This window comes from Salvelinus sp. IW2-2015, linkage group LG23 (genome assembly GCF_002910315.2).
Source record: "Salvelinus sp. IW2-2015 linkage group LG23, ASM291031v2, whole genome shotgun sequence".
Classification (NCBI taxonomy): Eukaryota; Metazoa; Chordata; class Actinopteri; order Salmoniformes; family Salmonidae; genus Salvelinus; species Salvelinus sp. IW2-2015.
The window spans coordinates 36,964,810-36,978,710 of NC_036863.1; the positions used below are offsets into that span (position 1 = coordinate 36,964,810).

Consider the following 13,901-nt stretch of genomic DNA (forward strand, 5'->3'; position numbering starts at 1 on the left):
ACAACTACTTCTTGACCCCAAGAAACACTTGGAAAAGATACAATAATATATTCTTTATTAAAATTGAACCCAGTTTTACATCTCCATTAACTTTGAGTTACAGTACATATCATTGCAGCAAGGTTTGTCAGAAGCCCAATCTCACATGTTGTGTTTTACATGCTGTTTGAAAGTGAAAGTGTCTATATGTTTGTAGGACGGAGAAGGGAACGCCATGCCCCAGTTATCATTCACAGAGTTGACATATTTACTTCCAAAGAGTGTCCACACTACCTTTACAACATTCATTCACACATTCATTTCTCACAAGGAAATGTCCTGTTCATTAAGGATGGGTGATGTCCTGTTCATTAAGGATGGGTGATGTCTATGTTTATTGGATGGTTAATGTTAACATGTCACATTTACCAAATCTGACTTTTACTGATAATGGAACAACCTTTACTTCCATATTTAATGAATGTAGGGTCAGAATCTTATCTTTTCATCTTTATACAAATTAGCTACATTTTATTCCAACTATATAGAATCTAAAATCTACTTTCATGATGGTTCCTTTTCAACCACTAGATATGTGAAACAGCCAATAACTCATTGTTTTTTAAAGATTTAAACTATACAAGAGGCTGCAATACATTTATTCTCCTGCAGCTTGTTATTTTATAAATATTATTTCACCATTAAAACTGTATGAACATTCAAGATGAAACAATTTCTTCATAGACCTACCCGCTGGTTTGTGTGGACCTGTCTCCACCTGAATCTCTCATTTGGTGCCTCTCTGCAGCAGTGCCTATTGCTCCACATCCTTCCTGCTTCAGTAGACCCCGAATTCTAAGAATCTAAGAAGAAAAAGGTTACTTCCTCGGTTGCAGAAGAGAGTCGTTTAAACATCGAGTTGCCCTATGTTTGTGTTGTCTGAGAGGACAGGTTCCTCTGGGTTGCTTTGAAAAGTTTGTGTGACAGTGGAGGGGACAGTGACCATGGTTTAGTAATGTCACACTCRATCATATTTCCCCTGGGTCTCTCCCGGCACCAAGATGGGAATTATGAATTAGTCAGCTTTTAGGTAATGTCCCCACAGCCAATTCTTGTAGCTCTTTGACGCACTTACGCTCAATATTTACATAACTTGTGTGTCATTATGAACTTTATTAGCAGGGAGTTTAATAACCACATTTTCTTTGAAACATTAGCAGTTGGATTAGTACTTGCTTCATAATATTGCTTCATAATACTTACTGGGTTAATATTTAGTGTCAGGATAAGAGAGAACAGTGTTTTATTTGACATTGTCTATGGATTGTGTATTATGACTTCAGATTTTTGTGCTTTTTACAAATGTTCTGTTGTCTTTTTTCCCATAAGAACAGAATACAACAGTAGTGACTATGTTCTTTGTTACAGATAATGGATCATGTTAGTGAAAGTTTTAGTTGTGTTGTTCTTTGTCCTCTCTCTTGCTACTACAGTATCATGGCCATGAAAAGAATAAACAAGGATTAGGCCATATGACCAGGGCTATGTACATTCCTTTAAGAACAAAAAACAGCACAAATGAGCATTTTCATTTCATGAATACATTTCATATTAACATTTACATTTTTACAGACTTTCAGAAGGATCTGTTAAAAACAAATAAAGTTATTATGATCACAACTTTTTCTGAAAAGTTCAGAGAATTATCAGACTTGTTATGACTTTATTCTTGAAAGTTCAGTACAGGTGTTGTGTGATGACCACAAGATGACAGGCTCGTAACACATTTGCCAGACAGTCATAGAACTGGCCCTAACGGTTGATGCTGGGACAGTATTGATGGGAAGGATATCTTAATATTAACTTTTTTACCAAAGTTAGAATTGCAGGAAATTAGCTTAAACTGTTTTTTTTCTCTCCAATGCYAAGAGCTGAACCTTTAAAATGTTCCTTCCAAGAAACCGAGATTTGTTACTTCCGGCCTTGCACACGAAGTCATGGTAAAACTCCTTGTATGCAATTTATTATCTCACTCGCGTTGTGTTCTGATTATGAGTGGGTCACTGATGAATTTGCTATCACAAAAGGGGTCCGTGACCCAAAAAGTTTCAGAACCCCAGGGCTAAGGTTAGGGGTTAGGGAAAGGGTTAGCTAACATGCTAAGTAGTTGCAAAGTAGCTACAAAGTAGTAAGTAGATKAAAAGTTTAATAATACAAAATAAAAAATAAAGACACTTATTACAAATGTTTATGCCTTTAATATTACTGGACATTTCCAAGTATGGATTGTATGTGTTGACATAAAAACCTTTTTAGAACAGCGAGAGTGTGATGGGTGGGGGTGAAGTTGACCTCTTAGTGCTGCCTGTGATCTCATAATCTTTTCAAGAAATCAGAATTTCATTATTTTCGCTGTGCACTCCATTAGAAGTTTTTCATTTGCATAAACATTTTGGTGAATCATACTGACACCAGCATCCATAGAGGGGAAACTTTTTAGTGTTTTGAAGCCCAAAGTACAGCAAGTAACTGCTCATCACTACCGCCCACCCCAGAAGGTGGGTGGGGCTTTTTTCTGTCTGTATATACATTGTCTTTTATGTTCACTGGGAGGGAGCCAGTATTAGATCAGACTAGAACATCTGGCTTTTGTTGGTAAAACCAAAGCACAGATTAAGTGAAGACAGGGTGGCACATTTACCTTTACATCGTGGTTGTATTCTCTAATCCTAGCTACTTACTTTCAGTGCAAATTATATACAAGTTCTGAGCAAAAAATTATATTCTTGTCAAAAAATATGCCACTGCCATTGCTGCATGAACCCTACAAGTCCATTGTATGGATTATCCATCTCCTGTAGGTTCTCTCCATGGGCAGGTGGGAAAGCACAAGCTTCAGGGAGGGGAGTGCAGACATGGAGTGATATCAGATGATATGTCCTCCTATGAAATTTCCTGGGTCACTTCAGCTGTGAAGAAAAATGAAAACCACTAGAGGGCGGGCACACACTAATAATGAGGGGGTTTGATTAATCTCGCCTGGGTTTGTGGRTAAAAAATTACCGTAACTGATAAAGAAAAAGCAGATTTGTTGGAAGACTTTTGCATGGGTACAAAGTGGGGTTACATGGACAAAGTATATAAGGCAATGCAAGTGTGAGATTTTACATGCTCATGTTAATGTGTACATCAAGTACATTGGTGTCCACATCACCAACAATCTATCATGGTCCAAACACACCAAGACAGTTGTCAAGAGGGCACAACAACACCTTTTCCCCCACAGGAGACTGAAAAGATTTGGCATAGGTCCCCAGATCCTCAAAAAGTTCTACAACTCCACCATCGAGAGCATCCTGACCGGTTGCATTACCGCCTGGTATGGCAACTGCTCGGCATCTGACTCGGCATCCAGGACCTATGAACAAAAAATGGTCAAAGACTCCAGTCACCCAAGTCATAGACTGTTCTCTCTGCTACCGCACGGCAAGCGGTACCGGAGCGCCAAGTCTAGGTCCAAACCCCCCCCTTAGTTTTTACACTGCTGCTACTTGCTGTTTATTATCTATGCATAGTCCCTTTACAAATTAACATGACTAACCTGTACCTCCGCACATTGACTCGGTACCGGTACCCCCTGTATATAGCCTCGTTATTGTTATGTACATTTTSTTGTTACTTTATGATTGATTAGATTTTTTTTACTTTAGTTTATTTAGTAAATATTTTATCAACTCTATTTCTTGAACTGCATTGTTGGTTAAGGAAGCATTTCACGGTAATTTCTACACCTGTTGTATTGTGCGGCACACAATTGGCCCAGCATCGTCCGTGTTTGGCCGATGTAGACCGGCATTGTAAATAAGAATTTGTTCTTAACTGACTTGCCTAGTTAAATAAAGGTTCAATAGAAAATATTTTTTAAATAAAAATGACCTTCTGGTTGGAAACGTGCCATAATATTACCATTTGTAAAGCCTGGTAAGGACCCTTCATGTGCTGATAGTTACAGACCAAAAGCACTGACCTCTAACTTGTGTAAACTGATGGAAAAGATGATAGTTAACAGATTGTCCTATTTCCTGGAACATAGAGGTTTATTGAGTCAATGTAAAAGTGGATTCTGTAAAGGTAGATAGATCTACTTTGGATGCATTAGTAAAGGTGAGCAATGAAGCTGAAAAAACTCTGGTCATGAAAGAAGTAATGATTAATGTATTTTTTGACTTTGAAAAGGCACATGACACTATGTGGAGAGAAAGCCTACTGATTAAGATAGAAAGACTTGGTATTGGTGGGAGATTATATAACTGGATTTTGGACTTCTTATTTAATCAAATCAAAATCAAATCAAATCAAATTTATTTATATAGCCCTTCTTACATCAACTGATATCTCAAAGTGCTGTACAGAAACACAGCCTAAAACCTCAAACAGCAAGCAATGCAGGTGTAGAAGCTTTTCAAGTTAAAATGAGATCCATTTTATCTGATGCCTATGGGATTGACAATGGTATTCCTCAAGGCAGGGCTATCAGTCCTATTTTCTTCAATATTATGATTAACAATGTATTTTTGAATGTAGGTAGGGGCATTGGGGCTTCCCTATATGCTGATGATGTAGCTATTTGGAAGAGGGGAAGGAAAGTCTCTCATGTGACCAAATTTATTCAACAAGCTATAGAGGATGTTGAAAGATGGTCGATTGACTGGGGTTTTAAATTGTCAGTGGCAAAGTCTTGTGTATGTTCTTCTCAAAGAAGAAAGTTGCTGATAATATACAGTTGTTTCATTATGGACAGTCTATGGGGAGGGTTTTTAAGTACAAATATTTGGGTCTTTGGTTCAATGAGCGATATACATGGAAAGATCATGCCATAAATGTTGAAACAAAGTGTAAGAAGGTGGTGAATCTTATGCGCTCGGTCTCTGGTTATGAATGAGGTGCTGACAGACAATCGTTGATGGATATTTATAGAGCTCTGATCAGGGCGACAATTGATTACGGGTGKATAGTTTTTGGAACAGCGACGAAGACTTGGCTTCAGATGCTGGACAGAATCGAGTATATAGCTTTAAGGATATGTATTGGTTCATTTAAATCAACATCTGTATCAAATCAAATTGTATTTGTCACATGCGCCAAATACAACAGGTGTAGACCTTACCGTGAAATGACTACTTATAAGCCCTTAACCAACAGTGCATTTCAAGAAAGATTTAACAAATAAACTTAAGTAAAAAATTGTCAAAAGTAACACAATAAAATAACAATATCGAGGCTATATACAAGAAAACGACATAACAATAACGAGGCTCTATACAGGGGGTACCGCGTCAATGTGCGGGGGTACAGGTTAGTCGATATAATTTGTACATGTAGGTAGGGGTAAGTGTGACTATGCATTAATAATAAACAGCAAGTAGCAGCAGTGTAAAAACAAGGGGGGGGGGGGGGGTGTCAATGCAATTAGTCTGGGTGGCCATTTGATTAATTGTACAGCAGACGTATGGTTTGGAGATAGAAGCTGTTAAGGAGCCTTTTGGACCTAGACTTGGCGCTCCGGTACCGCTTGCCATGCGGTAGCAAAAAGAACAGTCTATGTCTTAGGTGACTGGAGTCTTTGAAATTTTTGGGGGGCCTTCCTCTGACATCGCCTAGTATAGAGATCCTAGATGGCAGGAAGCTTGGCCACGGTGATGTACTGGGCCGTACGCACTACCCACTGTAGCGCCTTACGGTCGGATGCCGAGCAGTTGCCTTATTAGTAGAGGTAGGTGAGATTCCTTTGGATATACAGCGTAATAMATTTTCATTCGCTTATTGGGTTAGGCTGAAAGGCTGTGAGGTTGATCATCCCACTGCTACTGTTCTAGATGACTGTAGGGAATATACTATTAGACTAGGCAGTGGTTTTGGTTGTACAGTTGGAAAGCTTGCTGATGGTAGTGGTTTGAGGGAATTGGAGGTTGGCCCTTCTGTGGTGATAAGGGATGTTCCTCCATGGTTAGTCCCAGATCCTGTTGTTACACTAACCTTGGTAAAGAAAATAAAAGATTTGTCAGAAGTCAGTGACATAGGGAAACTGGTTGACAATTACATTGGAAGAAGTTTTAAAGCATTTTTACAGTTTTTCACACCAGAGCAAGGATTTACATTCCTGAATTTGATGGGGAGATATATAGAAGACTAACAAATTAACTGTCAGTATATTCAGTTGAACTGTTGGTGATAGTAGTTGCTCTCAAATAAAAATAAAAATAATGAAGGAGCAACAATAATATAACAGTAGCGAGGCTACATACAGGGGGTTCTGGTACAGAGTCAATGTGCAGGGGCACCGGTTAGTCGAGGTAATTGAGGTAATATGTACATGTAGGTAGAGGTAAAGGTAAAGTGACTCTGGATTGAGGACGTTCAACCTGTCAGAATTATAGCATGCTCAAATTCCCTGTCTGTATTGAATAGTGTATCAGCTGGCAAATCTAATAGGAGTGACCTATTGGAGTGACCTATTGGATGTTATTATGGAGAATTGAGAGACTGGTAGTAGTAGTAAGATTCTACTGGGTCCCAGTCCATTTGTGTGTGAAAGGGAATGACTCAGCATAATCGAATAGGCCGATTGCTGAGTGTAACAGTGATAACTTCAGTCCGTCCCTCGCCCCGACCCGGGCGCGAACCAGGGACCCTCTGCACACATCAACAACAGTCACCCACCGTCACCCATCGCTGGGCCAAGGACAAGGTCTCAGAGCAAGTGACGTCATCGATTGAAAGGCTATTAGCGCGCACCACCGCTAACTAGCTAGCCATTTCACATCCGTTACATGAGGATACTGCGAAAGACAGTTGGCTACACCCAACATAGGTCCACTAAGCTAAATTGTCGACTGAAATAATAATTATAAACTTTATTTGAACAGCTTAATACATTGGATTCTATCTCAAATTAAAATGTTAAAACCTCAATGGTGTTTGCCTCTCTCTTATCTGACAGGGGAAACTGTTCCATAAATCTGGAACACTGTTGTTATTCTTATTGAATGTTTTTTTTATATATATTTTTACACATCAGATAAAGCATATTGTACATTTATAGGCATACAGTATGTGTAGTGGCTTCCTTTCCTCTTTACCATAGCCACTGCCCAAGCCTGAAGCGGGGTTGTTTCGTACGCATACAGTCCACACTCAAGGTTTCCAAACGGCCAAACATTCAATGAGATCCAGGGATATGGTGCAACAAAAATGTTTATTATTCTTATATCTAACAAAACAATGATTCTCCAATCAACTTAAAGCATAGATTACTTGACATGGAAAATACATAATATGACCTGTCTGTATGGTCAAAAAACTATAACGCTCCCGCGTCTAGCTAGGACTCCTCCCCCCGAAGGCCCAACTTCCTGCCTCCTAACACACTTAACACTGTACAATGAATGGGCAAGGGGAGGGGGCAAAAACTAAGTTACACTAACAAACGAATATATCTCAATCAGGTAAATATAAATCATAAAGGTACGTACCTAATATTTCATCATATACATTAATATTTAATATATTTACACAAATGTACATGGAGCTCTGTATGTTCTGTCTTTCATACAAATATGTCCAAATCGGCTGTAACAGTATGTGTACACATTAGGGTGTAGCATCAAGGGGTTAACTGAACGTTCCTTGGGAAGAAGGCGGGGTTAAATGCAGCTATCCAATCCAGGAAGTATTTTAGTGTAGAGACAAATTGAAATGGTTTACGACTAMCTGGATGTAAAGAGCTATACTGGTTTCGTGACCAAAGCTATAACATTATTTAATATAAAATATCGTTGCAGCAAGAACTGTATCTTGCGATGCACGTTAAATGACATATAGTTGTAATGTAACCATTTAGTTAGATACAGTAGCTAGCTAACAGTCAGTAGCTACTTCCACACTTGTGCTGGATCGATGTAAAATATTTGCAGTTCTGCTGGTTTGTGACACATCGTGCAACTGGGTGCTGAAAAGTACCTATCTTGGTGAGATATAGCAACGGAAGAACTACAGCTGGACGTTTTAGAGAATTTTGGACTATTTTCTTCCTACCGGTTAGCCAATATAACGTTATTTGGCAAACGGATGCTGCTGCCACCTGCTAGCTAACGTTAGCAATTACTTGCAGTTAGCTATTTTCCACTGAAAATTGGTGACATGGCCATGACATGCTGTTAGCTACTGTAATCACAGCTGTCATTTGAATGTCCACGTTTCCATGTCAATGAGAAGCAGCTATAGTTTGCTAGAGACCCCCCACTCTGGAATTTGGTCTCGCACTGGCACTGTTGGCCACCGAGTGCCCGTCCACGCAAGCTAGCTGATTTGTTGCTACTATTACTACTTGTTAAGAATAGGAGGCGGTGGCAGCTTTGGTGGATACATTTCTGCCTCAGCTTTATAGCGATCACTGCCGAGGTGAAATACCGCAGTTCATGTTTCGACAAGAAGTCAGTGTACTGTCTTTTATTCCGTCTTGTTCCTACCTTTTCCAACACGAGAAGAGGAATATGTCTAGATATAACATTTACAGTCTTTTAGACTGGTTGTATGGCGGCGTGGACCCAAAGTTTGAAGGCAACGGGGGCCCAGAATGTGCCGCCTTTCTTGCACCGCAACAACGTATCAGCGAGAGTTTTGTCATGGTTCTGATTTCCATCGTGGAAGTTGTCGTCGCGCTGAGAAAAATCAACATTTGTAAAGAACTCAAAGAGATTGCGAAAGATGGGCCAAGGACGAAACAAGACAGTTTCGGCAAGAACCTGTTGCTGGTTGCTCTGTGTATGACGTTTGGAGTAGAGGTCGGATTCAAATTCGCCACCAAGACAGTGATATACCTACTGAATCCTTGTCATGTTATGACCATGGTGCAGGTAAGATATCTCTCAAGTTTAAATTGTAACTTACATTTGACATTTAAGTCATTTAGCAGACGTTGAATTTAAGATTGGCCTACCAGCACTACTTTTTTAGTGTTGAATGTGCATTGTGAATTTCTGTGTAGAGACCGATGCTGTGTACAAAGATTATGCCCATTGTGTCTGTCAAAGCACATGATCCACTAAATAAGCATTTTATCTGCCTCTCTGTAAAACAGTTTAGCCTTTCCATCATGTCTAACATTAAGTAGAAATGTTCTACCATGTTTTCACTCAACTTCTAGGTTTTGCATACATAGCTCACAATCTGGACTGGAGAACACTCACCCACTTGAATTTTAACTAGCTAATTGTATGTAGATTTATGAATATCTTTCATGTGGATATGACAATACATTATGTAGTTTAATTACAACAACCCTGTGTTTTACTTGCGTAATCAGCATTAATGATGGAGGAAATTGTCAAATCAAAGGAATGCCTTACTAGGATTAAATATTCCTTAACCRATGAAAACTTCAAGCACAATCTGACATGGTAAACCGATTCACTAACCTCACTCCCTATTTCTTGAGTTATATTGATGTAGCCTAAACTTTAAGGGAGTCTTGATGGCAAAGAGGGGACAAAACTAGAGACACATGGTGAAGAAAAGTAATAGAAATTGAGAAATTATTTGAGGATATCATGACTAGCGGTTTGTTCAGTCAGCCTCAGTCTGACTATAAGGTGTGTGTGTGTGTATATTGAACCACAGCCAACAACATTTGGAGAGCACCCAACACAGAGGATGTTGAGGAGGTAGGGCTCATCTGTTRTAATGTCATGCATGAGTATCCCTCTTCCCAAAGGGGTGCACTGCACTGTAATTGTCTGATTTAATCCCACTCAAATTAACTGAAAGGATCATGTTGAATCATGTAATATGCAATGTTACCAGTTTCAGATCATTGATCAGAAAAAGGGCATGTTAGAACGATACTGCAGTCATAAAGAAAGTCGGTTTATTGGGCACTGGAGCCCAAGTCTCTAAACGTAAACATCCTTGTCTCATAGACTAGACGTAAAATAGTAAATGTAAATCCAAGACACCCAAATTAGTATGATATTTTATGTTTGGTATGGTTACTTAAAGTGAAAAWCGAAAGGAGGGTGGATGGGTGGGTGTATAATGCAAACATCTAGCAACCCAATGGTTGCGTGTTCGAATCTCATAACTGACAACTTTAGCAATTTTGCTACTTTGCAACTACTTAGCATGTTAGCTAACCCTTCCCCTAACTCTAACCATAACCYCTAACCGATGTTCCTTCAAAAAATGCAAATTTCAGGTCTGCTGGGTGCAAACTGGAATGTTGTGAAAGTTCTCTGCAACTTCTAGTGGACGTTTACTGTGAACACTCAAGGTTGCACCCGCTTTAAGTTAGTTATAACAGTGACCAAGTAGGCTACTGTGGCTATTTGATCAAAATGTAGCCTATCAGAGTTGCCTTCCATAAAAAAACAATCGGGGAAAAAGCATCCCATAACATTTTTACATAGCTGTTCTATCATTCAGCCTACAGTAGCAACCAATGTGTGGTGTTAAATGTAGGCCTACATTCCATGAGACTTTTGGAGAAAAAAACATGTCGGGATTGACATTAAGCTGTTTATCCACTTGTCCTTCAGACAAGGTGGTGACTGAAAATGTTGTTTGACTCAAGAAACCACTTTACAAAATACAATAATTATTATTCACATACCATTATCACAGAGAATCAGACAAACTATGCTACCGTCTGCCTATTGGCTACTTAGCTTATTCAAGCATGTCTCCAATACAACACTTCCCCTTTAAGACAGAAAAAAAGCTCTTTGCTTTTCAAAGATGGCAAGAAATGTACACGTTTTGTGCTCTTGTAGGAAGCAACCACTCCCCCATTGCTGACTAGAAATTAGCTATAACTGGGCTAATAACTCACTTACTAGCAACAAATATGATCAAATGTACACACGTGGCTACATGCAGCTCTTGCTTTGAGCTCAAAACGAGTACGTCTACTCGCGACATGCTGTAAACGCAGTCCAGTTCGAAGTAAACGGCACAGATCCATATTTGGCAATGGTCTATTTGCATGTAGGGATACTGCAGCTCAGATTGGTTATGGCGCACCGTTATGTGACAAGTATGGGCCTATCAATGCATTAGAATCCTACTCCACGTGCTTCTCTGCACAGGCTGCTATTTCTTCTGCGCGGCAGTCCCTTCGAGGGAAGGGAACATTGCCTCTAACCCTAGCTAACGTTAGCAAGTCGGTGCAGTCTAATMTTTTACATTTTTACACATCTGATTAAATGCCATCCCCAACAGTCATATCTCTGCAATCAGTCACTCTGTTGACGGCTGTATATGAAAACACCTTTTCACAGGCTACAAAGTGTTTGACCATTTATCTAGCTTGTTTGCACTTACTCCTTATTTACCAGACACATATTGGTTAAGACATAGTTCTCCCCAGCTCCTTTAAATCTGCTAGTTAGCTAGCTCGATTTCTTTATCTTTGATGGTTTTATCAATAGTAACTTCATATTATTMWTCATCTAACTCATGATATATGGCTGGCTTTTGTATTTGGTGTAGGGCTGGGTGATATGGCCAAAATATCATATCACAATATATATATATTTTTAAATGTTTTTGATTTATAAAAGTTCTAAATATCCTTTATGAACAGGTCATGGCCCTAGGGTAGCAACCAATGTTTCCTCTAAGCTGCACCCGCGGGCTTGCAGTAGCCCCAAGACTGTCGTGCATAAGAAATATCAGCCCACGGAGAGGAGCACGAGGTTGAACTTCACTCAGCTTTCTAGAGTTTTCCCTGTTAACAGTATCAACGTTTCTCTTTACTGTGGCTCTTCTGATCGAATCAATGCCATATTAGTCACTTTCAATGCAGCATACTGAAACAAAACAAACTATGCAAGAGATTTTGTTGTAGACAAAATGCATCAGAGTAGGATTGTATTGCCTATATGCAAATAGACCATTGCCATATATGGATCTGTGCCGTTTTACTTTGAACTGGACTGTATTTACAGCATGAGCGATCGTGAGTAGATGCACTTGTTTTGAGATCAAAGAGAGAGCTGCATGTAGCCACGCTTGTACATTTGTTCATATTCGTTGCTAGTAAGTGAGTTATTAGCCCAGTTATAGATCCTTTTTAGTCAGCAATAGGGGAGTGATTGCTTCCTACAAGAGCACTAACGTATACATTTCTAGACTTCTTAGAAAAGCAAGTCAAGCTTTTTTTGGTTTTAAAGGGGCAGTGTTGTATTTTGAGACAGGCTTGAATAAGCTAAGTAGCCAATAGGCAAAGGGTAGCATAATTTGTCTTATTCTCTGTAACAATGGTATGGGAATAATAATGCAGTTTATTTTGAAAAATGGTTTCTTGCATCAAACAAAACCTTTTCAGTCACCTCCTTGTCTGAAGGACAAGTGGATAAACAGGTTCATGTCAAGCCTTGCATGTTTTTTTCAAAGTGTCATGGAATGTTGTAGGCYTACATTGAACACCACACATTGGCTGCTTCTGTAGGCTGAATGATAGCTATTTCCATGTTAAAATGCTATGGGCTGCATTTTCTCCATTGTTTTTGATGGTAGGCCATAGAGGTCGACCGATTAATCAAAATGKCMGATTAAAAATCAAAATGGCCATTTTCAAGTTTTCATAACAATAACAAAACACTTTTTTTTACACCTTTATCCTTTATTTAACTAGGCAAGTCAGTTAAGAACACATTCTTATTTTCAATTTTCCCACYTAGGAACRGTGGGTTAACTGCCTTGTTCAGGGGCAGAATGACAGATTTTTACCTTGTCAGCTCGGGGATTCAATCTTGCAACCTTACAGTTAACTAGTCCAACGCTCTAACCACCTGATTACATTGCACTCCATGAGGAGACTGCCTGTTACGCGAATGCAGTAAGAAGCCAAGGTAAGTTGCTAGCTAGCATTAAACTTATCTTATAAAAAACAATCAATCATAATCACTAGTTAACTACACATGGTTGATGATATTACTAGTTTATCTAGCGTGTCCTGTGTTGCATATAATCGATGCGGTGCGTATTCGCGAAAAAAGGACTGTCTTGCTCCAATGTGTACCTAACCATAAACGTCAATGCGTTTCTTAAAATCAATACGCAAGTATATATTTTTAAACCTGCATATTTAGTTAATATTGCCTGCTAACCTGGCTAGTTGCGAACTCTGTGAAGACTATTTCTTCCTAACAAAGACAGCCAACTTCGCCAAACGGGGATGATTTAACAAAAGCGCATTTGCGAATAAAGCACAATCGTTGCATGACTGTACCTAACCATAAACATCAATGCCTTTCTTAAAATCAATACACAGAAGTATATATTTTTAAACCTGCATATTTTGCTAAAAGAAATCCAGATTAGCAGGCAATATTAACCAGGTGAAATTGTGTCACTTCTCTTGCGTTCATTGCACGCAGAGTCAGTGTATATGCAACAGTTTGGGCTGCCTAATTTGCCAGAATTTTACGTAATTATGACATAACACTGAAGGTTCAGCTTTGGAGAAGAAAGTAAAAGTGCAATATGTGCATGTAAAAAGCTAACGTTTAAGTTCCTTGCTCAGAACATGAGAACATATGAAAGCTGGTGGTTCCTTTTAACAGGAGTTCTTCAATATTCCCAGGTAAGAAGTTTTAGGTTGTAGTTATAGGATTATAGGACAAATTTCTCTCTATACGATTTGTATTTCATATTCTTTGACTATTGGTGTTCTTATAGGCGCTATAGTATTGCCAGTGTAACAGTATAGCTTCCGTCCTCTCCTCGCCCCTGCCTGGGCTCGAACAGGAACACATCGACAACAGCCACCCTCGAAGCAGTTTTACCATCGCTCCACAAAAGCCGCAGCCCTTGCAGAGCAAGGGGACAACCACTCCAAGTCTCAGAGCGAGTGACCGCTTTTT

General features: G+C 39.3%; 1 protein-coding gene across 3 annotated transcripts in view; it reads left to right on the top strand.

Moving 5' to 3' along the window:
* The first annotated feature begins 7,408 nt into the window (after window positions 1-7,408).
* The window catches only part of LOC111950828 (transmembrane protein 164), a 62,083-nt gene continuing 55,590 nt past the window's right edge, over window positions 7,409-13,901 (top strand). Inside the window, exon 1 of one of the 3 annotated variants that reach the window (XM_023968728.3) lies at window positions 7,409-7,484. In XM_023968728.3, the coding sequence (XP_023824496.1) occupies window positions 7,425-7,484 (60 nt within the window). In that variant the 5' untranslated portion in view covers window positions 7,409-7,424. Of the gene's footprint in view, window positions 7,504-7,704; window positions 8,895-13,901 lie in introns of those variants that run through there. The other 2 variants (XM_023968729.2, XM_023968727.2) reach the window with 2 other exon arrangements.